The sequence below is a fragment of the Equus caballus genome, chromosome X (genome assembly GCF_041296265.1).
Source record: "Equus caballus isolate H_3958 breed thoroughbred chromosome X, TB-T2T, whole genome shotgun sequence".
NCBI lineage: Eukaryota > Metazoa > Chordata > Mammalia > Perissodactyla > Equidae > Equus > Equus caballus.
Window position 1 is genome coordinate 124,291,599 of NC_091715.1, and position 27,002 is coordinate 124,318,600.

Genomic DNA, 27,002 nt, shown 5'->3' on the forward strand with positions numbered 1-27,002 from the left:
AGCTGCTGCTCCTCTGTCCTGGAGATCTTTGGACTCTGCCCGGGGCGGACTTACACCCTATTCCGGGCGACTGGGAGCCAGCAGAGGCTGCCTGGGGCAACCGAGGCTTCTCCGCCACCCTGACTCCTGGAGCCCTCAGAAACAAAAGACCAGGGGGGACTCTCCATCCACCAGCCAAACGCCTCCTCCCCATCGCCTGCCCCCACCCCCTGGCTGCTCCTGTCCCGGAAAGGCCCGGAAGAAGAGGACAGGGAAACAGCCCTGCCTACTCTCCCCCATCCCTCCATCCACCCAAGCACCGGCATCTGGAGATCCCATGGCCTGGGCTCGCTGGGGCTGCTGCCCCTGGCTTGTCCTCCTCTGTGGTATGTGCATCCCAGCCTCCCCCTCCCAAACAGGGAGGGCATGGCCAGCTGGAGAGCTGCTCTGGCCTTCCCCTCTGGGCTCAGAAAGGGTTGGAGTGAGGGCTGGGGCCCAGATTGTCTCTTTTTCTCTTGGTCTCCCTGTCTGTCTTGAGGAAGAGGAACCCCAGCCCTTGGGGCCCTCGAGACTCAGGTGAAGTCTGGTTTGGCACCTTTCCATTCCCACCTGTTAAAGAAAAAATGATTCTGGCATTTGTTAAAACAGTAAGGAAGATTTTCTTCAAGACTATTGCCATAGGGGCACTGCGATAGGGGAGAAAGATTGGGCTCAAATCTGAATACAGAGAAGAGGGCTGAGGACTTATAGCCAATGAGAAGAGTGAGGGGGTCAGTGGATGGAAAATTACCAAGGGGAAGCATCAAGGGCAGGGAGAGTCTTGCTAAACCGACTTAATAGGCAGGCCAGCTGATCAGATCCCAAGGGCCGGCGATGAGGAATTTGATCAGATATCCAGGATGATCAGACATTAAGGGTGCGGGATGCTCTCTCAACTGACTTAGCAGGATTCTTGCTAAGACTGGGCAATGCTGGCCCGGCAGAGACAGGGTGGACACGGAGTGCCTAGTTGACAAGAGGACCCAGAGGAGCCTAACTAAGTTTGGTCTTTGTCACGCCTACAGTGCCCTGTTTGTCCTCTTTGGTCGCAACTAAGTGCCCAGCTCAGCACCCTCCATACCCACTCCACCTCTGGCCTTAGGGAGGCCTCCCCTCCCTTCACTCTCTGTCAGTAGGACTCTCTTCATTCATTCCACACCCAGTTTCTGAGGACCTCCCCAGTGCCAGGCCCTGTGCCAGGGGCCACAGAGTGGTTCGGCTGCAGAGCCTACCCTCGGGAGCCACAGCCCTGGCCTCACAGAGCAGGAGATCTGGATGTCCAGCAGGACATAGGGTGGCTGTGTTCCGCTTCTTGTGTTGGTGTCTTAGCCCCACTATTTTGCCAGAGATCCGTTCCTACAGAAATGGGGGTTTATTTTCTTGCATCAACAGTAAGGGTCTCATCTCCCCCTTGAGTTTATGAGACCAAGACAGCCAGGCAGGGCATTCACGGTGTTAGACCCAGCCACCCTCCTTCCATCGGCAGCTCAACTCGCCCAGAAGGTAAAAGCATAGTGTCTCCCCAAACTCAGACCCCCATTACCCTCTAAGGAGATTACCCCTAAAAGGTGGGGGACTAGACGGAAGAACTATCAGAGACCACTGAACTTTCACAGCGGGAAGGCCCAGAGCCCATAGGACTTAGCCCAGTACCTGGCACACAGTAAGCACTTAGAAAATGTTTCCTCAGTGTTACAGATCTTTTAGAATTTGTCTAGCAGCTTTTCCCATCCTGACCGGAAGACCCCCCACCAAAACAAGACAAAACAAAAGGTTTGCTCCATGAATACGGGGTGACTGTCCTTAGGTCACATCAAATTTGAGACAGAACCCAAATTGGAAACCGAATTTCCATGCAGTCTGTCCCTTCTGTGGCACCGCCCTTCCACGGTCGGCTTTTTATACTCAGACAGCCTGGGTTCAAATCCCGCTCTACCACTGACTCACCATGGCAAAACTTGGGCATATTACCAAATCTATCTAGGCCTCAGCTTCCTTCTTTCTAGAAAGTAGACAAGAATACCCACCTCACAGCATTGTCGAATGTGTATCGACAAGCATCGAACGAGACACTGCAGATAAATCGCTGAGTGCAGTGTCTGGCACATAGTAGGAGCTCTTTCAATGCTAACCCACCTTTCCCCACCAGGCGACCATGTTGGACTGGGATCACCTGTCTTATATATTTAAAATGAGCCTGGAATGATAGGCAGAGATTTGGGTGGTAAGAAGTGGAACGAGTGGGCTTTGCATTTAAGTAAACTCAATATATATAAAATTAGATTTAAAGAAGGGTAAAACTAAGGTGGGGATGATTATTTAGCAAGATCCTCTAGAGCATTTCAAAGAAAATCTGATTAGAAAAATTTAATTTACACACAACTTTTCCAGGTCGATAGACCCTGAAAAGACCCAATTAGATTAGAAAGGGAAAATTGACTTAATGAGAACTAAAACCCATGCAAAAGTGGCAATCGCTTGTCAATGAAACAGGATTCTTTGATTGTGACCCAGCGTGCCATCCAGTTCGGCCTGATTTCCCATGAAACGTGATTATTTTCATCCTCAAGTAGAGTTGGACAGCCTCTCCGATTCAATGGAGGCCCTGCGGGGACAGGGAGGGGGGTTGGAGGAACACGTCCCTGCACTCTCTAGGAGCTATCTGGTCTCCAAGTGACCCTGGATTTTTCTCCCCATTTCTAGCTTGTACCTGGGGCTGCCCAAAGGCAGCGAACCTGACACGAGAGGATGTGAGAAACTGTTCCACCAGCCCTCCGGTGAGGCCCTGGCCCCACCGGGGCCCCAGCAGGCCACCCTTTAAAGCTCCCATCATCCTCCCCATCCCGCATTGGCTGGGTTGCTAGCCTCTCCCTCTATCAGCCCTTCTCCTGGCTTCCGGACTCTGGGGCCCCTGTTTCTGATTAACATCCCTCAGGGCAGGCAGCACATTCTCAGGTGTCTGACATCCACCCCCACATGCTTCCCTCCCACCCTCTCCCACAGCAGGTTAACTACTTACGTCCGGGCCGGGCTTGGGCAGCCCCCGCTAAAGTGAGGGAAAGAGGGCAGGAAGCCCCTAGCTAGCCTTTGGCTGAGGCTAGGCAGAGGCCAGGAGGAGGCTGGGAAGAAAGAAAAGAAAAGTTCTAGAAGGACAGGGTAAGAGGGAGGCACAGAAGGGAGGAGGGAGGAAGAAAGAGGGCAACGAAAGGGCAAGAGAGGGAGGCATAGGGTATGAAGACTGGGAGAAGGCCCGCCCGGCATATTGGAGCCGAAAGGGCGCCAGCTTCCTGGCTGGAGAGCAGAGTGATCTTTCCACAAGCAGAGCAGGGCAGCGCTTCTCCAGGCAGGGGCAGGCCGGAAGGTGACAGCAGTTCACTCCGCCTCGGGACCCACCGGGAACGTCTGCTTGCAATGTCCACTTTATGAGACCACTGGGACAGGCAGGTGGGCGGGCAAACCTCCTTATGTTTACATCAAAGCAAACACGGATATATCGTTGAGTAGAAGGCAAACCAACCAAACAAACAAAAAAACCCCACGTTTTTTATTGTAAAGCTAAAACAGCCTTTAAAAAAATGTCAGGCTTGGAGAAGAACTTTATAGACAATGTCCCAAACTGCTGGGGATACTCATTCCCTCTCCTCTGCATGTGAGACCAGTGAGTGGAAACTTGAAAAAGCCCGCAAGGTAGGGTTGCCAGATGACACATAGCATGCCCAGTTACATCTGAATTTCAGGTAATGAATAATGTTTTAGTGTAAGTATGCTCTAAATAGTACATGGGTCATACTCATACTAAAACGCTATTGCTCTTTATCTGAAATTCAGATGTGACTGGCTGGGTGTCCTGTATTTTTATTCGCTAAATTGGCAACTCTACCCCAGGGTATCCAAAGAAGGACCATCCCCCTGGCCAGACCCGGCGCCACAGCTCAGCCCCCCACCCCAGACTCAGGTCCCATTACTGTCACAAAAGGTCCCTCTCCAAGTTCTTCAACACCCCCAACACCACTCAGCCCAGGCACCTTAATCTAGACTAACCCATAACATCAGCTGCCACCCCATCCCTCTCCAGGCCGGCCCAGCCTACCACCTCCAACCCCTGCCTGCAGAAAGGCAGGTGGCTCCTCTGGACGCTGGAGGCCCAGGCATCATCTTCTCTGAACAATGTGTGTCTGTGTGTGTGTGTCTTGGTGTCTTCCTTCCTGTCACCCGTCAGTACATTCCAGTTACTGCGGTCAATACCACAGAGCGGCTCACGGCCCTCCGCCAGCAGATACAGATGCTGAATCTCTCTGCCTACATCATCCCGGACACGGATGCCCACATGGTGAGGGACAGCTCTTCTTCCCTCCCAACCCCACCCTCTCTGCTCCCCCAGGCTGGCCTATGCAAAGGGAAGGAAGTGGGGAGCTTGGACACAGGCGTTTTAGGGCAACTGAAAGAATGTATGCCTTTACACAGGAGAGAAGACACCGCCAAATTTCCTTGCCCTCCGGCAATGAAACAACAGCTTCAGAATCGATTCCTGGATGGCAGATCCAGAATGAGGGTTTAGGGCGCCCCCTCCGTAGGAGGTTACAATGTGGGCTGGGAATTGGACTGGAAGAGCTCTAAGCTCCCTTCCAGCCCAGCCCTGCCCACAACCTGATAGACAAAGCATTGAAATGATCCAGAGTCCCAGGTTCGGACTACACGAGTTTGGGGTGTAGGCTGGGGGAGGAGGAGCAGACAGGAAACCAGAGGGTCCGAACAAGAACTGCCCTTCCTTGGGCCGGCCCTGTGGTCGAGTGGTTAAGTTCGGGTGCTCTGCTTCAGTGGCCCAGGGTTTCGCTGGTTCGGATCCTGGACGCGGATATGGCACCGCTCGTTGGGCCATGCTGAGGCAGCATCCCACATGCCACAACTAGAAGGATCCACAATTAAAATATACAACTATGTACTGGGGGGACTTGGGGAGAAAAAGCAGAAAAAAAAGAAAAGAATTGCCTTTCCCAAAGCAGCGCCCCTACCCACCAATCCCACCCTTTCCCACCACTGGTTCCACCTCCACTCTGTCCACCTTCCCAGCAACATCTGGGTTAGAGGAGAAAGCATTCTCGGTGTCAATGAGATTACTTGAATTAGTTTTCCCACCTGCTAGGGAGGGCTAAGGACCTTGGGTAAGTGTCTGAACTCCTCTGAGCCTCAGTTTTCTCTTCTGCAAAATGGGAATGCTGAGATCTGGCTCCAAGGATTATGAGGATCAAAATACAGTAATGTGTAAAGCTCTCTGCAGAAGTTATTTATGATGTACCCGGTGTCCTGTGCTAGATGGGGAGGAAAGGGGAGAGCTGGAGAGGAGAGCCCGGATGAACCAAAAGACATCATCCCAGACTGCCCAGAATTTGCATTCTGGCCAAGGAGACAAGACTCCTTTGCAGAACAGTCCAGTGCTGGACTGTGGGGTTTAGACTCCAAGAAATATAGTTGTTCAAAAGAAGGAAAGATCCTGAGGGCTGGGGGAGTTCCAGAGGGTTTGCTGGAAGAGGTGCCCAGCGTGCTTGGGCTTGTAGGACTGGTTGAATCTGCACAGACAGAAAGAACTGGGATGTGGTTGGGGGCCTTCCATGTGGAGTCTGAGTCCATGAAGAAGGCTAACGGAGCTGTTGTTGATTTCCTAGAGCGAGTACATCGGTGACCATGACAAGAGGCGTGCGTGGATTACAGGCTTTACGGGGTCTGCAGGTGACAGCCATTACCCAACCCTCATTGCTTCCCTTGGTAAACCCAGAGGCGGTCACAGAGGCCCTGGTGTGGCTAGTTCTCAACAGCCAGGACCCCAGGACCTGGTGTTCAGAGGCCCTGCTACTCTCTCTCTGCCTGCCTTCCACCAGTCCCAAAAGGGTCACCAGGGCACACATCTCATAGCCCACCAGCCACACTTCTGCACAAGGCAGACGGCCCTCCTGGCTTCCTTCCCATGCTCCCTGCCTCTGCCGCAGCCAAGCACAACTAGCACTCCCGGAGCTCCATTTCTGGGACAGTTTCTGCTTCTATACCTAGCCTCTAGGAGCCCGCTGATTCCTTTCACACAAGGTCCCATTTGGGGACAAAGTTTTACTTTGCCAGTCCTTTTATAGACAACATCACCTCACATGGCCAAATGAAATACAAACGTAGAGAGCTTTCATGGGGTCCCAGTTTCTGAAGGGGCCCCCATCCTGATCCTGGCCCGTTGAATAAAATCTAAGCTTCTTTGCTGATCCTTAAACATTCCTCCCCTGGTCTTCAAGCTGCTTTGCCCATCATGGGCCCTTCTTCTCTTTGCCAAAGTCGCTGGGTTTGGCTTCTCTGCCTGTCCTCAGCTAAGCCCCTGGCTTAGCGTCCCTATCAGCCACCAAGTCTTGATACTGACTGCCACACCATCTTTCCTGAGAGCACCTGCGTGAAGCGTTGACTCTCTTTGACTGCCAAAGTAGACCCCACTGGTCCTGGTAAAAGTCCTAATGGCCCCCTTAGCAGAGGCCCTCGACACAAAGCAGAGATGCCTGACCCAGGGCTCCCTTTCTGCTGGCTTCCCCTAACGCTCACTTGAACATCTCCTGCCTCACTTCCTTCCAATAGAGGAGAGAAACCCTTCCCAGAGGCCCCTTGTCCCGTTCTCAGAGCCAGCACTGTAACGCACACGCACTGACTAAAGCCATGTTCCTCACCGTCCGCCTCACCTCCGAGTGTCTGTGTTCTGCCCCAGGAACCGCAGTGGTAACCATGGGGAAGGCAGCTCTCTGGACCGACAGTCGCTACTGGACACAGGCTGAGCGGCAGATGGACTGCAACTGGGAGCTCCATAGGGAAGGTGAAAGGGGCTCACAGATTTGTCCCCCAAGCCCTGGACCCTGAACTAGGTTTGGGAAGGTACAAGTGAGGGGGTGCACGCAAGGCTGTGCTGAGCCCCTCTGGGGAGCTTGGGAAATTTGAAGCCATCCCTAACCTTTGAGGCTGCTATCAAGGAGGAAGCACATGGCAGGACTATCACAGACAGAAGCCTGGCTGGAGGGCCTGGGACTGGCCCTGGAGATGACGTCTTTGTTCCTTCTTGTGTTTCTTTCAGGCAACATTGTCACCTGGCTTCTCACTGAGGTTCCTGTTGGAGGGCTCGTGGGCTTCGACCCCTTCCTCTTCTCCATTGGTAAGCTCTCCTCACAGTCCTGCATTTGTCCGCGCCGGCGAGAGTGACTTAGCTCCCCCGCGGTGTAAAGAAGCATACCTTGTTGGAAGGAGGGGCAGGGTGGCTCAGGAGAGAGTGTTTGAACTTGTACATGCAGAATATTTTGCAACAAGGATGTATTCATGGATTGTTTAATGAAAACCTATTTAAAAGAATGAATACAGATTTTTTTTTTTGAGTCATGAATGCAGAGACCCAACCTAGAAGACTCAGGGAGTCACTAAGGTCTAGCGGATGACTAAGCTAGGATGTCCTTGAACCCTGAACCATCCTCCATGCCGTGGAACTCTATCAATTAGGGCACTAGAATCACTTGGTTGCCCTCTTCTGGAAGGCAGCTTGGAAGGGTCAAAGGAGTTGAGAGGGCCTCTGAGTAAAGAAGCACAGTCCCCACCCCAGGGCTAGCCAGCCTGTCCCCAAGGATGGAAACCTCATGAATATGTACTGAAAGAACCCATTTCAGAACTGGCTTCTTTGCCAGCCTTTCTGATGGCCTGAATGTCACCATTCCTTTGGGCTGTGACGTTGAAGCTCAGTTAAAATTGGCAGTACCAAAAAGAGGGCCACACAGCCACTGGCACTTAAAAAGAAAAGCTTAGCCAAGTGGCTGTGGATGGTGATGGTGCGGGCTCAGGGCAATTATGCTTTGAAAGCAGAAAGAGGAGAGGAAGGTCAGAGGACATACCCTGGAGAGCCAGACTGCCTGGACTGGCTCTGGACAGCTGCAGGCACAGAACGGGAGGCAGAGCAGATAAGGACTAACTTTGCCTCTGTCACGATTTTTCCTGAGGTGTAAATGGGCAGGGGACAAGTGACTCCTTCGTGTCTCTGCAGACTCCTGGGAGAGTTATAACGCAGACCTCCAAGCCTCTGACAGACAGCTGGTGTCCATCGCAGACAACCTCGTGGATCTGGTGTGGGGATCAGAGAGGCCTGCAGTTCCAAGCCAGCCCATTTATGCCCTGCAGGAGGCGTTCATAGGTATTTCCTAAGCTGCTTCTCTTTCCCCACTTGTAGTAACACGGGTCACGGCTACTGCCCCTTTGGCTGAAAAATTCTTCCTGAGAGGTACCAAAGCAATGGTTCTCGAACCTTCATGTGAACCCGAATAGTTTGAGATGCTTGTTTAGAATGAAGATTTCGAAGCCCCCTCTCCTAAGAGAGTCTGAATCAGAAGGTCCTCAGACCATATTTAGAAAATGCTAGAATAAAGAGTGTTAGGATTTAAAGTGAGAGGGAAGAGAAAGGGAGGAAATAAAGGAGTCAAAGAAAGATGAAAAAAGAAAAACCCTTTGAAGAGAGAAAAAACAATATGAGTTGATTGTCTGGTAGTAGAGACTGGTTTGTATTGAATCATTCAAACCTGGACTTCTGGACCCTCTATGAGAGGAATTTAGATTTAAGGTGGCTGGGGTTGGGTGGGCCAAGATGGACAAAGGAAGCAAATTAGGGTTCAAGTTCTGGCCATACTACAAAGGAAAGTTAACTGACCCCCCCAAATTCTAACATGAATAATCTTGACCCCGTTGACACCATCTAAATACGTCATAAAAGTACAGTCTGTTCTATGATTCTTGTAAGTAACTAAAATCCTGACCAGGACCAGGCTGCCGATTATGAATCAGTGTCTTGGCCACCACCACCCCCTACCTCCCTGGGAATCCTGAGTGAGCCAATGGACTTTGACTCCTCGGAATATTGGGCAATCAGAGAGGCCCCTTTCCACACACGGGTCCATGCACACGCTTGTTTGGAAAGCAGTCAAAAAGGCAGGAGGGAAATTTCAAAATAGCAGGTCTGATGAAAGCGGTTAAAATTGTGTCCAATTTTCTTTATCCATCCTGATGTAACTTGCGGAATCATTCTTTCTGCATCTCTACATGGTTTCTGAAGAAACTTGCTACCCAACACTGTTCAATCATCAATAAAACTCATCCCGTTCAGATCAAGAAGGGCACAGTGATGTCTGGAAGAGGAGGAGATAAAGGAGAAAATCTACCAGGAACTGGGATAGAATTTGCCTTGGTTTTGTCCCCTCCCACAAGTGAGAGGATGCTGAGCTGTCGCAGGCTGTTAGTCTTCAAGGAAAAGCCATCCAGAGCCAGAACTGGGCCTGGAAGGCAAAGAACAGAGCTCTTGAGTCCCTAAGCTTATAGAGACGAGAGAGACTTTCTCTCCAGCGAGTCATAGGGGGACAAAGGGCAAAGGGAAGAGCATGGAAAGTTAGTACTCAAAGATATCTGTAACGCATCAGACAATTAAAATTTGCTTTCATCTGTTTTCTCAAAAATGTGTCACATCCTTGAACCTTGAAAACATAATTCTGAGTCAAAGAGCCAGCCAGAGCAAGCCCCATATTGTCAGATTCCATTTGTATGAAATATCCAGCGTAGGCAAATCCATCGAGACGGAAAGTAGATTAGTGTTTTCCAGGGGCTGGGGAGAGGGGGGAATGCCTTTTGGGGTGATGAAAATGTTCTGGAATTCAATAGTGGTGGTGGTTGCACAATCTTGCGAATATTCTTAAAGCCACTGAACTGTGCACTTTGGTTAAAATGACCAATTTTATGGTATGTGTGTTTTACTACAAAAAAAATAAAATAAACCTAAAAAAAGTATCACACCCGTTTGCATACAGTTTTTTTTAATGGTATTAAGTTATTTATGCTAATCTCTGGGTCCAGCTGGGACCCTTAATGCTTATGACCTTCTGCCAGGAAATCCCAGCCCTGCCTGGGGACAGGCTCTTTACACGCATCACAGGGAGCAGGAATAAACGATGCAAACTAAAGTCAGCTCTATGACACAGAGATTACGGACAAGTTTGGAGATTGAGAATGTTAGCAAGATAGCCCAATGTCTGTACAGACTAAGGAGTATGAGCTGTGTAGTCAAACAGACCTGGGTTTAAATCTCAGCTCCACCCCTTGTCAGATATGAAACCATAGATTAGTCATGTCACTTCACTCTCTGAAGCCTCAATTTCCTTATCTGTAAAATGGGCCAAGTAAGGATGAAAACAATGGACAAATGGCTTAGCCCAGACCTGTGGCTTAGTAAGCACTGGGTTACTGCAGGGGAGACACTTGACCATGGCCCAGCCCCATCCTCTCGCCCTTCAACTAGGGTTGCTGTCCTCATCTCTGTTCTGCATGCTTATTTATTGATCAGAAAGTTAGACCAAACTTCTCATACGCCAAGACACCCTTCTACGTGCATGACCGATATTAATTCATTTGATCCCTATAACAAATCTACTGAGGTAGATACTCTTATTATAATCCATCTCCATTCTACAGATGTGCAAAATAAGACACAGAGGGGTTAAATAATTTTCCCAAGGTCGCCCAGCTAGTAATGGCAGAGCCAGGATTTGAATGCAGACAGTCTGTGTCCAGAGCCCATGTCCTCAATGACTACACGAGTAAGAGTTTGGTTGGAGAAAGGATTCTACTGCTTTTAAAGAAATGGAAAACTATTGCCCTAAGGGAGCCCTCTCAGGAACAAAATGGCAAAGGGAAGCTACCTCACTCACACTTTCTTTGGGCTCCTTCGCTTCTAGGGAGCACCTGGCAGGATAAGGTATCTGGCATCCGCAGTCAGATGCAGCAGCGTCGCGAGGCCCCGACTGCCGTCCTTCTGTCAGCGCTTGATGAGACAGCCTGTGAGTATGGACGCATGGCCACAGGTGGGCGCCTGGGTCCCCCCAACCCCCAAGCCTCCTGGGCCATGCAGCACAGGACTCGTCCTGCAACCCCCACATACCCACCGGTTCTGAGATCTCTGTGGCCATGGCCTGTGAGAACAAAGAAGGGCGGGAGCAGAACCTCGTGGCTGCAGAAGAAAGAAACCAGGAAGCCCAGAGCAAGTGGGGGCCAGCCCACAGGCCACGGGAGGGATGGACCTACCCCAGCAGCAAGGGCTTCTGTCTCATGGAGGGAAAGAGGCCCAGCAAACTGCTCCCACAGCCTGGCCACTACCCAAGGGCGCTCACACCCGCAGCTTTAGCTTCTCGCCTGACCCCGGCACCAGGCCTCAGACATCCTAGGAACTTGTCCTGGGAAAGTGTCCTGCCTGCTGGCTGGGTATCTGCCTTCCTCTGGGAGAAAGGATCCAGAGCTCTCATCAGCACCTCAAAGAGCCCGCCGAAGACCGAGAAGCGCTCCGAGCAGGCGTCCAGGCCTGCTGCTGGGAGTCTTTGGGAGCCAAAGAGTGGGCAGAGGTGTCGCACGTGCTCACCTCAGGCAATCAGCCTCAACCCGGCACCATCAATTCTTTCCCCAGGGCTCTTCAACCTGCGCAGCAGTGACATCCCTTATAACCCCTTCTTCTACTCCTACACACTGTTCACGGACTCCTTCATCAGGTATGGCTTGTCCTTGGCTTGCTGTCGGGGACTTCCTCCAACTTCCGTCCCCTTGCTGCCCCACCACTCACCCAGCCTTCCCATGAGCACTGCGCCTGCCCCAGCAGGACCCTCTGGGCAGCCTCCAATCGGCTTTTCCTGACCCCTTGACCTCTGCCCTCATACTGGAAATCTGGTCTCCTCAGCTCCTTGGCACAGGCTGCTTCCACCTCCGGGGACAAAGGGCCTCTGGTCCTTTGCATTGACCTTACAGATCCTCCAGACCGTGCCCGTCTTCCCTCCCAACCCGACCCAGGTTATTTGTAAACAAGAGTCGCTTGAGCTCCGAGACCCTGCAGTACCTGAACGCTGACTGCACGCTCCACATGTGTGTGCAGCTCGAAGATTACAGCCAAGTCCGGGACAGCATCAAGGCCTATGCCTCGGGGGATGTGAGGATCTGGATCGGCACCAGCTACACGACGTACGGGATCTATGAATTGATACCCAAGGTGGGTTTGCCAGGCGCCAGCTTGTGGCGGGCACCACCCCCAGCTCTGATAAACCTCAAGCTAAAGTGGGGCCACAGCCCCTCGGCCATTCAGGCAGTTGGGTGGTCAACAATGGTGCAGGAAGTCCCCTTCTGGCCCCCCTCCCCCCCACCCCCCCCCACCCCCGCCCCGGGAAGAGGCGGAAGAAGCGGAAGCAGGATGTCTGTCAGCAGAGAGCTCAGAGATTGTCGAGGCAGCGAGAGAGAGCAGCCTGGTAGAGCAGAGGCTTTGAGGTCACCAAACCTGAGACTAAGTCCAGGCTCTGCCCTGAACTGGCTGTGCAATGACCTTGGACAGGTGATTTAGCCAGCCTGGGCCTCTGTTTCCTCCCCTGTAAAATGGCCATGAGAGTCCCGACCCCAGAGTTGTTGCTCCGAGGAGCTTTCGAGGAGCTGGGGCTTGCAGAGCCCAGCCTGGCACACAGCAGGCGCTCACTAAACGGTGGCTGCTATGATAGGTGCAGGAAACTCACACTGACAGAACAGCCCGGCGACTGGCAGGGCCAGGTTCTGGTCCATCCCAGAGGGCTGCTGGGATGCAGGGGCAGGAAGGGAAGGGAGGAGGGAGGGAGGGAGGGAGGGAAGGTTAAGCTGGACACAGACAACTGGGAAAGACCCGCATGGCCAGAAAGCACGAAAGGAACAGTCACTGCCACTATAGGGAGCGGCAAGTCTCTCTGCAGCCCGGCTTTCCTGCCAATCCTTTTCAAACGCCGCTGTGCCTGGAGAGGCTCCCAGCCCTCTTCCCCTCTGCCCGTGACAGGAGAAACTCGTAGAAGACACCTACTCCCCAGTGATGGTGACCAAGGCGGTGAAAAACAGCAAGGAGCAGGCCCTCCTCAGGGCCAGCCATGTAAGTCCGTGGGCAGGCACGCTCGCCTTTCGGGAGCTCCTGGTCTGAAGGGGTAGAGAGGAGGCCCTGCCAGAGGATCCTGAAGAAGCCCCCCAGTGAAACAGAGAAGTGGACACCAAACTGTTGGGCACCTGCCTGTGCCTCACCCCCTTAGTGCCAGCATAGCACAGTGGTTTAGAGCACGGGCTCCGGAGCTGGAGTGCCCGAGTTCATGTCCCAGCTCCTCCGCCCACCTCCTCGCTGGGCGACCTTGGGGAAGGCACTTCACCTCCCTGGGCCACAGTGACCTCATCTGCAAAATGAGGATCATGATAGTAATCTGCAGCATAGGGGTATTGTGAGGATTAAATAAACTATACTTATATTATATAATAAATATTAATATATATTTGGATATATTAATTATAACATATAATCATAAATGTGTGTACATATATACGTTTACACACACATGTGTATATACATATAAATATATTATAATTATACAAATACATAATTACATACATATAAATATAGTTATATAATTATATATATATTTTTTGCTTTGAGCACCGCCTGGCACATTCCAAGGGTGAAATAAGTGTTAGCCGTAATGATTTCCTCACCCTGGCAAGAGGAGGGCTCACTCTTTTGGCTATTCCTCTTAAAATTAGGATAAACCACCTCATTTTTAAAGACTTTTCCTTATGGAAAATTTTAAACATATACAAACGTGGGCAAAATAGCATAACGGTCCCCGTGCACCATGGGCCAGCTCCAACAGTCGTCAGCTCGGGGCCAATCCCGTTCCATCTACGGCCCCACAGTCCTTATCCGCCCTTCTCACCCTCTGCCGCTGGATGATTTTAAAGCGAATCCCAGAGAGCATATCGTTTCTTCTGTCAACACTTCAGGGAGTAATTCTAAAAGATAAGAACTCTGTAAGAAACACGGCCACGCTATGATCATATACATAAAAAACAGGAATCCCTTAATACCATGAAGCAGCCAGCGCCGAGCCTGGCGTCTTGAAAGCCCGGCTCCCGCTCCCGGAGCCGCCCTCCGCTCTCCTCCCCCGGCCCCGCGAGCGCCCTCGGCAGCCGCCTCCCCGCTCCCGCTCCCCGCTGCAGGTGCGGGACGCCGTGGCCGTGATCCGATACCTGGTCTGGCTGGAGAAGAACGTGCCCTCAGGCGCGGTGGACGAGTTCTCGGGGGCCGAGCTGCTGGACAAGTTCCGAGGGTGAAGGACGTCGCCCCCCTTTGCGGCTGACCGCCTTTTAGTGGGGGCAGGGAGGGGGCATTGGTCTTCTTACTTAGCGGGCAGGAAGACCTTCCTTGTATTTAGGGGCCTCTCTGGGACCAGGAGTGATGGGGTCTTGGGTGATCGGGGAGCTGGGCAGGGGGCATTGGACGACATTCCCCAGACCAGCGACCACTTGATGGCCACGGCCCAACAGCGCCCCCTAGTGTCTGCTTCAGGCGTGGCCTCTCTCCCTGCAGGAGGCGGGCTCTGCCGGGTGGGCCCCTGGACCCCTTGAGAATATCAAGTTGGGGAGGGAGCCGTGCTGAGGACATGCTTCCCCAGACCGTGGGAGACTGTAGGTCTGAGGTGCAGGATGCTGCTCCAGGGGTGGGGAGTTCTCGGACTCAGGGAGCTAGGCTTCTTCACTCTTGCTTTATCACGAACTCACTGTGGGCGGCACGCGCCTTGCTTTCCCCATCTGTAAAATAGAGGGGGAGGGGAATAATTGGTGTCTCCAGCCCCTCTTTCTCTGACCTTGAGTGCTCTGTAAGTGGTCAGGGCTTGGGAAAATGGAACCAGGAGATGTGCTGGGAGGAGCCAAGTGGAGTCTGGCGGAGGCAGAGACAGCCGTGACCTTCATTTGCCCTTGTTAGCGATCCTGGGCCCAGCCTAGCCCCTGAGCCCATTTATTGACCATTCCTGCCTTGTACTTTGCAGAGAAGAAGAGTTCTCCTCTGGACCCAGTTTTGAAACCATCTCTGCTAGTGGCCTGAATGCTGCCCTGGCCCACTACAGGTACTTTAGAAGAAAGAATTTTCTAGGGCTCTGTGGGGGGAGCCTGGTGTATGTGGGGGGGGGGGGGGTGGAGAAGGGAATGCTCTGGGATCTGAGTCCATGTTTAAGCTTTGAGGCCCTTGGCACTGCAGTGGCTGGGGGTGGGGGTGGAGCCCAGTCGGGGGTTGGGAGTCTCCTTGGAATGAAAAGGCCTGAGCAGTTTTCCCCCCCAAGTGACTGGGACTTTGTGAGCGTTCAGGGCTGAAGGATCTGGAAGGGAGGCAGAGCTGCTGCTGGATGCATTTCCTTGGCTCACTATGAGTGACCTACGTTAGCTAATTCTTAAAGCTCGTGAGCACATGGGGAGAAAGGCCAGTTCGCTCAGCTGAACCAGCCAAAGTGGGCCCAAGATGTAGGCTGGCCAGATGTTTCACTCCAAAGAAAACACCTGCAACCCTGCCTGACAAAATTGGGGGTGCCAAGCTGACCAGATGCCTCAGCCTGGCCTGGGTACAGCAGGGAGAGGTCAGACCCCTCCAAGGGCCCACCCAGCCTCTCCCAGAATTCCCTCCCCAGGCGTCTCCCAAGCCTTCAGCTGCTGTAGCTCAGCCCCTTCACCCCACTAGAGAGTGGCAGTGTCGGCCCCACCAACTCTTGCTCTCCAGCCCCACCCTCAGGCACCCTCCCTTCCTGTGCCCTGGCTTCTCAGGGCCCTCTGCTCTCGGAGGCAGCAGGAAGTTAGAGAAAGGGCTGGGGACTGAGCATCTGGTCCAGGCGCAGCGCGCTCACAGCTTTGCTGCGTGGTCTCGGCGAGCTCCTTCTCCTCTGCGGGCCTGTTTCTCCTCCGGAAAAGGAGATGGCCGCACTGCGTGCCCTCTGAGGCTCTCCCAGCCCCCACATGCTGGGCTCTGTCCCTTATCCCCTCCCTGGGGCCCAGAGCCTTGATTAGTGAGGCGCAGGATAAACAGCTGCACACTGAGGACATTCGCAGCAGCAGCTCAGTCCTCGCCCAGGGCCGTTTGGGAGAGGATGACTTCCCCAAAGGCGTTAGCGTAGAAGCCCAACCCCCAGGACCCCCACCCCACCCAGCTCCGGGTTGCGCTGCTCCTTTCTCAGCCTCTCTCCCCTTCCCAGCCCGACCAAGGAGCTGCACCGCAAGCTGTCCTCAGATGAGATGTACCTGGTGGATTCTGGGGGGCAATACTGGTATGTACTCCCTGCCCCCACTATGCCTGGCTGTCTCAGCTCAGACATCCTGGGCTGGCCAAGAGCCGGCCAAAGCTTCCCCTTCCTGGGCGGGGATTCTTCATCTGAGAAAGGACAGGCCTGGACTGAATGAGCCTGAGCATCCTTCCCATCTTCACACTTCGGGGCTTCCACACAGTGGGAAACACACCGAGGCCAGAAGAGTGGGGCTGCCCGTGTAGCACCTCTATGAGAGTCAGGGGACTCCCTTTGCTCGAGTGAAATGTTCTTTAAGCCCGTGTATTATCACGCATTCGGAACAGCCAGACCTAGTGGCCCTGCCTGGCTGCACAAAACACTGCACCCATATTCTCAACCACTCACGCACACCCTGGACATGGCCTGCACACCTCCAGCACTGTGCATCCTCCTCAGAAGCCTCTCCCCCAACTGCATGGGAGAGGGGACATGTCAGGGGAGGGGCAGGATCAGGCCTTGAAGAGCAGCAGGCAGGTGAGAGAAGCAACCTCAGGGGGTCACCCAGAGCACAGTTGGGACGGGACACACCCATCAGCATAGGTATGTGTCTGTGAGGAAATATGTGTGCGTGCTCTTCTGGGTGTGTGCGTGACCACATATAGGGTTATGTGGGAGGGCATGCTCCCCTGCTCCAGGACTCCACAATCTGTATGTCCACTTGTGTGCACTCGTTGAAATTAGTATATAACTATGAAGTGAACAGCACCCCTTTAGATGTGTTACCCTTGTACAGTGCACAACCTGAACACCTAGACATGACAGACGTGCAGAATAGGCTAACCCCTTTGCTTCCAAATATGTGACCAATCCTTCATACAGGAGCTGAGATGGGATGAGCTGGAAGATTTTGCCTTCTCATCTAGGATGCAAGTAGACTGCGGGAAGCTTAGAGGGGGAAAGGAAGGGGTGCGCTGAACCGATGGAGGAGCAAGTCTTTTGAACAGTTTCCCATCCTCTGTCCTGTGGCGATGGTGAATGTGCTGAAGACAGACGCTCTCGGCTTGTTCCTGGCGCAGCTCTGGGAGCCAGCCTGGCAGTCTTGGCTACTCACAGGCGCAGCACTATGTGAACTTGAGATGGCCAGTGTGCAAAGGGGAAGTGAATTTGTGGGGCGTTCCTGGACTGGGGCTGCTCAGAGCAGGGTGAGGCCCGGGAAATGGTCACCTCACTTCCCCTTCTCTCCTTCTGAAGAAGTCGGCCACGCCCTGTGACCTGCTCCCAAGAAGGAGTCCCCAGGGCCCTGAGACCATTTCTCCCCTCCCCCTCCACCAGGGGTGGCCACAGGTGCCGTCCTGGGGGCACAGCTGCAACCGGTGTTTGGGAGTCAGACTTTTTGGCTCCTGCCTGCGGTTCACAGTGACTCTGAGCTAATCCCTGGGTCAGGCCCGCGTTTACAATGGAGAGAACTGTGTGGAGAGTCAGTGCTCGCGCCAGGCCTGGCTGCACTGAGGCTCGGAGAGGGAGACGGCCTCGTGGCCTCAGTTGCCTCGCCTGTGAAATAGGGGTATTGAGGCCTGCCCTGCCGTGCCCTCCCTGCCCAGGGAGCTGCAAAAGTGTTCTATAAATGGGGAATAACTATATGAATGTGTGAGAGTGTTATGATCTCTCTGGCCTCAGTTTCCCATCTGTAAAAATGGGACGATCCCCGCCTGCCTCTCAGGAAGCCCGGAAGAACCCTTGCTTTTAGAGCCAGGCTGCCCGACCCAAGGAAACCCAGATTTACAAAACAGCCCAAATGAGTGGCGTAGGGGTGGAATATGCCTGTGGAGACTGGGCATTGTCAGACAACAGCGATTTTGAACTTGGCGGCTCCGCAGAGCCCCTTGGCGCACAGACGCTCAAGATGGGAATTCAATAATGGCAGCTCTCTTCTTCCTTTCACCTCTCACCCCTCCCCATCCCAGCCCTGCCACTCAAACCCCGGGGGAGAGCACACGAGAAGCACATGGCCACAATCCTTACCCCCAAGTGTTCAGCAGAGCTGGGCATGTTGATTTTCCTTCTCCCCAGGGACGGAACAACAGACATTACCAGAACAGTCCACTGGGGCACCCCCTCTGCCTTCCAAAAGGTAAGCACTGGACCCAGAGTTCCCTATGCACCCTCACCCAAGGGACACCCAAGCAATCATTTCACCAAGAGCCCTTTCATTTTACAGCGAATAAAAACGAGGCCCAGAGAGGCTGAGTAGTTTGCCTAAAGGCACACAGCCAGTCAGTACCAGAAAACCCAGTGCCCCCAGCTACTCCCCCAGAGATATTTCAGGCCAACAGCAGGGCCTCAGCCCAAGCTTATCATCATGCCATTTCAGTAAATCAATGAACAGATATTTATTTAGTGCTGTCTGTGTGCCTAGCCCTGTGCTCCGCAGAAAGGAGGAAGAAAGGCATTCCAGGTGGAGAGAAATGGCACATGCAAAGTCTGAAGGTGGAAAGGAGCTGGAGGTTTTCAGGAAGCAGCGAGGGCTGGTCCCCCGGGGCAGAGGCTGGGACAGTGTCTGTGTGCGCTGAGGAGTGTCTGGGAGAGCTGGGGAGCAGGGGGCCACATTCCTGCACTCAGCAAGCAGACTGTGGCTCCAACATTGTGCTAGAAAGAGAAAGAAAAAAACAAATGCTGGTCAGGACTCAAGGAGCTCACAGCTTAGCAGGCTGAGTCTACTGCCCCAGGCTGTCGCACAGATGACAAGCCTGTGCGTGTGTGTGCGTGTGGGGTGTGTGTGCATGCACGCGCGTGTGTGTGTGTGTGTGTGTGTGGTGAAGGAGACTGACCACATCACCACAGGGAGTGACCAGAAGAGGCCACTGTCAGCCCACCTCCTTCCCTCTTTCCACAAGGTGACAGCCCTGACAGGGCAAGGCCAACCCGCCAGATTATCAGGCCTCAACCGAAACTTAAGGCCTTAAGAAAACTCAGGGCTGATCATGATGATGGCAATAAGGGCGCCCACCTCCACTTGAGCGTTTACTGTTTGGAGCACCTTATGTGAATGAGTCTACCTACTCCTCCCAGCAACCTTATGAGCTGGTACTGTGGTCGTCCCATGACAGATGAGGAAAGTGAGGCACAGAGCAGTTAAAGTCACTTGCCCAAGGCCAAGGCCTCAGTTTGGGAGTGGCCAAGTCAGGATTCCAGCCCAGGCACTTTACTTCCCACTTGCCTACTGTCACGGCCTCAGCTCACCACCACCTACAAGCGTCCCTGTGGACCAGCCCAAGAAGCCACACAGACCAAGCCCCAGTGTTGGGCAGGCCCCCCTCGGCCTCCTCTGGCCATCTTCCAGGACCTGGGTGATCACACATGAGCATGCACCTCCCCCCAGCCACCCCGCCACAGGCTGGGCCCCCGCACCCACCTGTACACACGCTGAGCAGCTGGAAAGTCCCCAGGCCCCTCGCCCTGTGCGCCACATTGCCTCTCCCCCTCCCCATCAGGAGGCGTATACCCGTGTGTTGATAGGCAACATCGATCTGTCCAGACTCGTGTTTCCTGCTGCTACATCAGGTGGGTTTCAGAGACCAGGCTGGACCCAGAGCCTCAGGCCCCGATTTCCCTGGACCCAGACCAGCACCCTGGGAGGCTTGTGGGGCGGGGATTATGCCATCATCCCATCCACCGTGTAGATTGGATAATCCAGCCTGGAGAGAGAAAGCAACTTGCCCAAGGTGCCACAGAGGGTTCGTGAGAGAGACGGGCCTTGAACCCGGGCCTCCTGCCTCCTAGTCTAACGCTGGAGCTCAGAGGCGGGGGAGGTCAGCATGGGCTGTGGCAGTCAGGGGAGGGTCCCTGGAGGAAGTAGGTGTCCTGGTGGCCGGGGAGGAATTGCAGTAGCGTGATCAGTCCAGGTAATGGGTACAACGTAGAGTGTGCTGGAGGTACTGTGTGCTCACCTGCCTCTCAGGAGCCACTCTCTGCAGGTACCATCCTGGTAGGTGGCTCTGGGACAAGAGAGCAGGAAGGGGTGAGGTGGACGACAGTCCGGGGTCCAGCTGACTGACTGGAGGCCATCTCTCTTCCAGGGCGAATGGTGGAGGCCTTTGCTCGCAAAGCCTTGTGGGACGTTGGGCTCAATTATTACCACGGGACAGGCCATGGCATTGGCAACTTCCTGTGTGTGCATGAGTGTAGGTGTCTCCCCAGCACTCCCCTGGGGTCCCCCCTCTTACAAAGGAGGTAGAGCATTTCACAGGTATGGAAATGACCAAGACCCACAGAGGTGCAGTGACCCACCCAAGGTTGCCCAGCCGGTAAGAAGGGACACTTCACAGGGTAAGTGAGAAATGCTGGCAGCTGGCAACTCCTGCTGCCTGCTTGGCATCCAGGAGGCCCCACAGAGAGGAGCGGCGGGTCAAGGCCTAATGGCTGACTGGCATGGCCCCCAGAGAAATGAAAGCCAGAGCCAATCTGGCCTGTGTAGCCCCAGGTAAACAGTAATGCCCAGGGATCCCCAGTTACCTGCTCCCGCCAGAGCCTGTTCGTTTCCAAGCTGGTGAGTACAGGAGAGCTGACGTGCCTACGTCTCCCTTTCCAGGGCCAGTGGGATTCCAGTCTAGCAACATTGCCATGGCCAAGGGCATGTTCACTTCCATCGGTATGGCTCTCGGGTTCCTCCGCCCCCTCCCCACCCCAAGACTAGTCCAGGACTGCAGTCTAGGGAGCTCCAGCCTTCAGGGAGCATGCCAGGCACAGGCACTCCCTCACCTCCCCACCCCCAGCCACAAATGGACTGCCCCCTCAACCCCAAGCCCCTTCAGCTCATGCCCTCATTTTGCCCTTGGGAGTTGGTTCCCAGCTGTACATCCAAAGTCCGGAGTCTCCAGTCAAATTCTGGGGCAACAGGACAGTGGCCCACAGGGAGACGGGAATGCCTCCAGGACCCGAGTGGGCTCTTAAATCATCCTGGCTGGGCTACAGGGGAGGCTGGGGGATCTGAGGCCCAGCAGGATGTCTCTGCATAGCCAATGAGCGTCTAACAAGTGGTGGGTCTGCCCCAGCCAACAGCCAGGGGGCGGCCAGGCAGCTGGAACCTTCCAGCCATTCCTCAATTGGTACAGGAAGCCCGGGCCTGGGTCCACCCCGTGCTTAACGCCACCAGTATCTCTGTGTCTCCCAGAACCTGGCTACTATCAGGATGGAGAATTTGGGGTCCGTATTGAAGATATAGCCCTCGTGGTAGAAGCAGAAACCAAGGTAAAGTGCCACTGGGACAGACTGGAGGTGTGGACAGCATGGCAGTGACCTTGGGCCGTGGAGGGGGGGCGCGGGTAAGGAAGGTCAAAGGAAAAAGGCATTTAATGTGTGGGCATGAATTTATTTGGAATCTTCCTTAACTCCAGAAAAATACCAAACATCAGTTTCTCAAACCTGTTTGCACATGGGAATATTAGAATCATCTGGAGAGCTTTGTTATTAAAATGCCAATGCCCAGGCCCCTCTCCAGCCCAAATGAATGAGCACCCTGCCCTAAATCATTGGTTCCCAATGCACAGAATAATCCTGGGGGAGCTTGTTAGAAATAAACATTCCATCTAATAGCGCCAGCAAGATAAAACACCTCGATATAAACTTAAAAGGACTTACATGGAGAAAACCTCTTCTGAGAAACATAAAAAAGATTTACGTAAATGGTGCTCACTGGAAAGAAGCCTCAATATTATGAAGATGTCAATTCTCCCTAAATCTATAAATTCAAGACAACCTCAAGTTCAATGCTAACTGGATACTTTTGTAACTTCACAAAAGGACAGTAAAGTTTATTTGTAAAAACAAACATGCAGAGATACCTAGGTAACTAGGAAAATTCTGGAAAAGAGGGGCAAGAAGGGCAACTAGCCCTTTCAGATGTTAGCACATACTCAGAAGCTTCCAGAATGAAAACAGTCTGACCTCAGAGATGGGAGAGACAGAATGGTTAGCCCAGAAGTAGACCCTCTAAGTTCCATAAGTGAAATGGGAATTTACTTTACAACAAAACTGGTGTTTCAAAACAATAAAGAAGAGAGAAATTGTTTAATAAATGGGCAGGGGGAACAAATCGCTAATAATTTAGGGGACATTAAATTCAAGAATCTCACTGTTACACCCAAATAAGATTCCAAATGGATTAGGATTTAAAGGTGAAACCATAAAAGATCTAGAAAAAAGCCTATATAAATTCATTTGTAATCCCAGGATGGCAAAGGGCCTTTCTATGCAAGACCCAGAAACCATGAGGAAAAAGATGGGTGATTCTGACTAAATTCAATACAAAATGTCTATAGGGAAACGCTACCGTAAAGTCAAAAGGCGTATGACGAATATAGCACATATGTCAGAGAAAGGGTGACTTTCCTTCTATTATTACCATCCGCTTTTACAAATCAATAAGACAAAAATAGGGAAAACCGAAAAAAACAGTCAAAGGATATGAAGAGGCAGTTCACTAAGATCAACACAAATGGTCCATAAAGATGGAAAGATGCTCAGCTTTATCCTTAAAGAAATATAAATCAACCACAATAGAACACCACGTCTCTCCTCCGCGATTGGTAAAGAGGAGAGCCTTTGGTGATCCCCACGGCTGGTGAGTCTCGGGGAGGCGGGCACTCTCTCCCGCTGGGGGCGGTACAAATCCCCACAACCTTTCTGGAGAGCAGTTTGACAATATCTATCAAAATACCTATTAAAAATGCCTGTGCGTTTTGTCTCAGCATTCCCTCTGCCGGGTACGTCCCTTCTGCATATAGTCCCAAAAGGTCACCAAGATAAGTTTATGCAACGATGTTGATTGTAGTATTGATGGTAACAGTTTAAAAAGTGGGAACAGCTCAAACAGTCGTCACTGCATAAATCAATCATCATCCACATTCTGTGGACCTTTATGCGGCCCCTATAAAGAACGAGCTGGCTCTCCGGGGGCTGACATGGAGCGCTGGCCTAGGCTTACTACTCGGCAGGGGAAGGCGCAGAAAAGTGTATGGTGGGATCCATTTTGCATGACTTGCTAAAATATATCCATGTATATAGGGTATATGCCTAAAATATTTTCAGGAAAGAAACCGGGAGGGGAGGACACTGAATTTTTATTGTGTATCTTTTTGTAGTTTGAATTTTCTAAGCATGTACATGCAAGAGCTCTCTGGAAGATGGCAATTTGGGGCTATTTTTTCTTCTTTATACTTATCTCTATAGATAGATCCATCGATAGATACATAGACAGAGATATGGAGAGACAGAGATAGAGATATATAGATAGAGACATAGAGTAGACAGACAGATATAAAAACCTAATACTTATCTTTAAATTATTTAAATCTAGGCTCCCAGCACTGCCCCGGAGATTGTCCCTCCAGTGGCCTGGGGTTGGGCCCTGGAATCCACTTATTTGACAAGCTGGGTGCAATGGATGTGCACACTTTGAGAAACACAGCCCTAAGTTTACCTTCAGGAATCAGGAGGGAAGCAGCAAAGGCAGGGCACTAAGTGGTAGACGGGGGTGGCCGCGGGCACTGTGGGGGACTCAGGCCCTCCTTGAGTCTTGGACTTGACAAAGGTCAGTTCCTTGTGCCCTCAGCTTCTGGGTGGAGGGTTCTGGCCCCCCCTTCAGCCTAGCTCCTCCTCCTTGCTCACTTCCTGCTTTCCCACCTTCCCTGTGGCCTCCCAGTACCCAGGGACCTACCTGGCCTTTGAAGTGGTGTCCTTGGTGCCCTATGACCGGAATCTCATCGATGTCAGCCTGCTGTCCCCTGAGCAGGTGAGTGCCCCTCAGCACTGTCCACCTTCAGTCCATGAACCACTGCCTGCCTTCTCCCGACCCTGGGCCCCTCTCACCTCTGCTCCCCCTACCCCAAGAACCTCTGCCCCTTCCCCTCCCCTGGGGAGTTCCACACTGGTGGCACCTGTAGGCACACACTGGGGCTTCCCTCCCCCACTCACTGGAGACCTCAGAGTTTCTAGAACTCTCCAGTCAGACTAGCCTGCCCAACCCCAGGTAGTGAACTCCTGGGGAGTCTGAGACTGGGTTTCTGGACTCTGCCACCTCAAGTCCTAGAACTATAAGCAATCCCTTCCTCTTTCTGGGCCTCAGTCTGCCCTTCTGTAAAATGGGGGTGATAACGCCTTCCCTACTTACTGTCATTCCTGGGCCTGAAATGCACTCCCGCCCCCACCCACCGCATGAAATCACTAGGACATTAAACAGCCACCATGGTGCACTGCCTCTGGAAAGCCCCAGAGCGTGCCTGTGGCCTGCTGATGTCTGGGGACCTGTGGGGACCTCTGGGGACCTGGGCTAAAGTGGGCAGCTGGAGTACCGCAGCAGGGGATGGGATGGCACCAAGACCTCCCCTCTTGGCAGCAAGGCTTGGGGGGGTGGGGCTCACCCCTTCGACCGTTTGCAGCTCCAGTACGTGAACCGCTACTACCAGACCATCCGCGAGAAGGTGGGCCCCGAGCTGCAGCGGCGCCAGCTACTGGAGGAGTTTGCATGGCTGCAACAGCACACAGAGCCCCTCTCTGCGAGGGCCCCGCGCGCCGCTTCCCTGGTCTCTCTGTTGGCAGTCTCTGTGCTTGCCATCCTCGGCTGGAGCGCCTAGAGGCTCGGGACTCCTCTACTGACCCTCTCACTCAGCTCCCCTCACCCTGCAACTCCCATGCCCCAAGAGCCCCTGCCAGCCCACTGCCTGGAAACCGTTGCCCTCAGCCTCCTCCCCAGGACCAAGCCCTGGGGACACAGGGCTTCTTGGCCCTTCTTACACCTCATCCTTGGCTCCCAACCCCCAGCCCTGGAATAGGAGAACCAGCTAGTCCCTTTCCCACTGTGAGCCCAATAGGCCTAACCTATAACCTGGAAGAGCCTGCTGCCGCTGCCCCCCCAAAAAAAGGACCAATATGGCAGTGCCCCACCCATGGCCCTGGGCGAGCCCTGCCATCACCACCTGCTGGATAGACCAGAGCTGTTCCCACCCAGTGGCTCCTGAATTCTTGGTCTTCCCATGCCCTTGAGGCTGCCTCTGGCCACCCCCGCCTATCCCCGCCTTACAGTGGCCTCCACAATGGCTGCAGCCCACAGACTGAAGGAACAAAGAGCTCCCTACTGTGCCTGTAGTGGGAGAGGAAGGGAGGGTGGCCCAGTCCTCTGGTTTCATACTGCCACCCCAAGGGTCAGGGAGACCAGTCAGAGAAGGGGCACATACAGCGGCCCCCTCCATGGGTGAGCTCAGCACCCCTAAACGCAGGGTGGTCCCGTGCCAGTCGACAGGATAGGGAGTTGCGCCATAGCAATTTCTCCACGGGGAAGGAGGGAATGCGGGGAGCCCTCTGGAATATGGCCCCACCCGAAGGTGGGAGCAACCTGAGCGGTGGCGCCCAATCACTATCCCAGACTTCCCAGCATGCAGGTGGCCCTTTTAACTTTCCAAAGTGCAGCCACAGTGACAGTGCTGTTCAATCCTCCAGGATCCTTGGATGGCCTTTAAAACCTGGGTGGGCAGAGTCTGATTTGGCCATTTTATAACCAGGAAAGCTGAGCTCCATCCAGGCGTGGGACCTGCCCAAGGACCCCCAGTGTTTGGGTGGAACCTGGTGGGACCAGAATGGGCTGCCAGTCCAGCTCTTTTGCCCTTCAGCACCATGCAGAATCCCTTAGCTTGCCTCCCGCCCCCTCCTCGTTCGCTGAGCCCGCTGGGGGTTGGGGGGAGGTGAGAAGTTTTCTCCGGCTGGCCCAGCCGTTAGCCACCTGGGCTCACATCCTGCTAGATGCTTAAAACAGCCTGGCAACGAAGCCTGCCTCTGGGTTTTGCATTGTGTCTGCTGTGTTGCTGGGGACTGCTGTTACCTGTGGGTTTTGTGGTGGGGGAAGAAGGGGAGGGGCGAGGTGGGGGCGGCGATGTGCAGCTCCCAGAAGCTCAGCCGGGCGCGCATGTGCTTGAGAATGTGCATGTGAGCATGCGTGCATGTACGTGTGCGAGCGTTCATCTATTCACATGCATGCCACGCCCAGCCAAGCACCTCCTGTGCTAAAGGTGGTGTAGCCTTGTGGAGGGGACAGGCGGGAGTCCCACACTGAGGGACTTGTTGAATGTGGCCCAGGAAAGTCGGGGCTAGCACCTTTGCTCAGCGGAGCACAGTCAGGGAGGAGAGAGCCAAGTCTCTGGGGTAGAGTGCTGGGCAAAGACACCCGGCAGAGGAGTCCTCCCGCCTGGGACCAGCAGGCCTAGTTTGCCAAGTGTCAGGGTGACCTGTGACAGTTACCACCACCGATGCTTGCATCCGAAGGCCCCACCTCGGACCCGCCCTCGCTGAGAACCTGTAGCAGCCAAGAGGCAGCCCCTGGGTGCCGAGTCATTTGCTCTCTCCCCTGCTCGCCCCACAAAGACAGCTACTACTAATAAAGTTCGTCGTCATCAGCAGCATCAGAGCTGCCATGCACTGAGTGTTCAGTATGTACCAGGCACTGCGCTGGACGTGCATTCATTTTTAAATTGGTTTATTTTATTGTGGTGAGAACATGACACATCTCATCTGCCCTCTTAATCAATTTTAAGTGTACAAGACATTATTTCATTTTCCCACTTGATCCCCACTAGCTATGAGAAGGTACCTTTATTATTCCCATTTTACAGGTGAGGGAACTGAGTGAGGCTCATAGAGATTAACTAACTTGCTCAAGGTCACTCATCAAGGAAATGAAAAAAGCAGGATTCAAAGCAGTCTGATGAGGGGCAGCCAGGTGGCGTCATGGTTAAGTTGGCGGGCTCTGCTTCCGCGGCGGCTGGGGTTCACAGGTTCGGGTCCCTGGCCTGGAACTACACACCACTCATCAAGCCATGC

At 53.4% G+C, this 27,002-nt stretch overlaps 1 protein-coding gene, 1 long non-coding RNA gene and 1 other non-coding gene across 3 annotated transcripts; 2 read left to right on the forward strand and 1 right to left on the reverse strand.

The window, feature by feature from the left end:
- Positions 1 to 26,584, forward strand: XPNPEP2 (X-prolyl aminopeptidase 2). Its single transcript, XM_005614491.4, has 21 exons — positions 1 to 365; positions 2,722 to 2,795; positions 4,238 to 4,348; positions 5,682 to 5,745; positions 6,752 to 6,856; positions 7,112 to 7,189; positions 8,063 to 8,209; positions 10,791 to 10,892; positions 11,513 to 11,594; positions 11,890 to 12,085; positions 12,887 to 12,976; positions 14,086 to 14,195; positions 14,916 to 14,993; positions 16,107 to 16,178; positions 18,207 to 18,267; positions 19,628 to 19,697; positions 20,213 to 20,317; positions 20,725 to 20,784; positions 21,307 to 21,383; positions 23,836 to 23,925; positions 24,572 to 26,584. The coding sequence occupies exons 1-21, from the start codon at positions 317 to 319 to the stop codon at positions 24,764 to 24,766; spliced, it is 2,016 nt and encodes a 671-aa protein (XP_005614548.2). The 5' UTR covers positions 1 to 316; the 3' UTR covers positions 24,767 to 26,584.
- Positions 1,706 to 1,767, forward strand: LOC111771689 (U7 small nuclear RNA). Its single transcript, XR_002805616.2, has one exon. It is a non-coding gene; the product is annotated as a U7 small nuclear RNA (small nuclear RNA).
- LOC138921841 (uncharacterized) lies at positions 10,755 to 14,427 on the reverse strand. The gene is made up of 4 exons (XR_011434730.1): positions 14,116 to 14,427; positions 13,803 to 13,878; positions 11,936 to 12,066; positions 10,755 to 10,890 (listed from the first exon to the last, which is right to left on the reverse strand). It is a non-coding gene; the product is annotated as an uncharacterized lncRNA (long non-coding RNA).
- Positions 26,585 to 27,002: the final 418 nt, after the last annotated feature.

Bases quoted from the DNA above. Each gene is read 5' to 3' on its own strand.
- XPNPEP2 (XM_005614491.4), top strand. From the start codon at position 317: ATGGCCTGGGCTCGCTGGGGCTGCTGCCCCTGGCTTGTCCTCCTCTGT. The intron at 4,349-5,681 runs GTGAGGGACAGC...TTGATTTCCTAG, and splicing joins CGGACACGGATGCCCACATG to AGCGAGTACATCGGTGACCA. The intron at 6,857-7,111 runs GTGAAAGGGGCT...TGTTTCTTTCAG, and splicing joins CTGGGAGCTCCATAGGGAAG to GCAACATTGTCACCTGGCTT.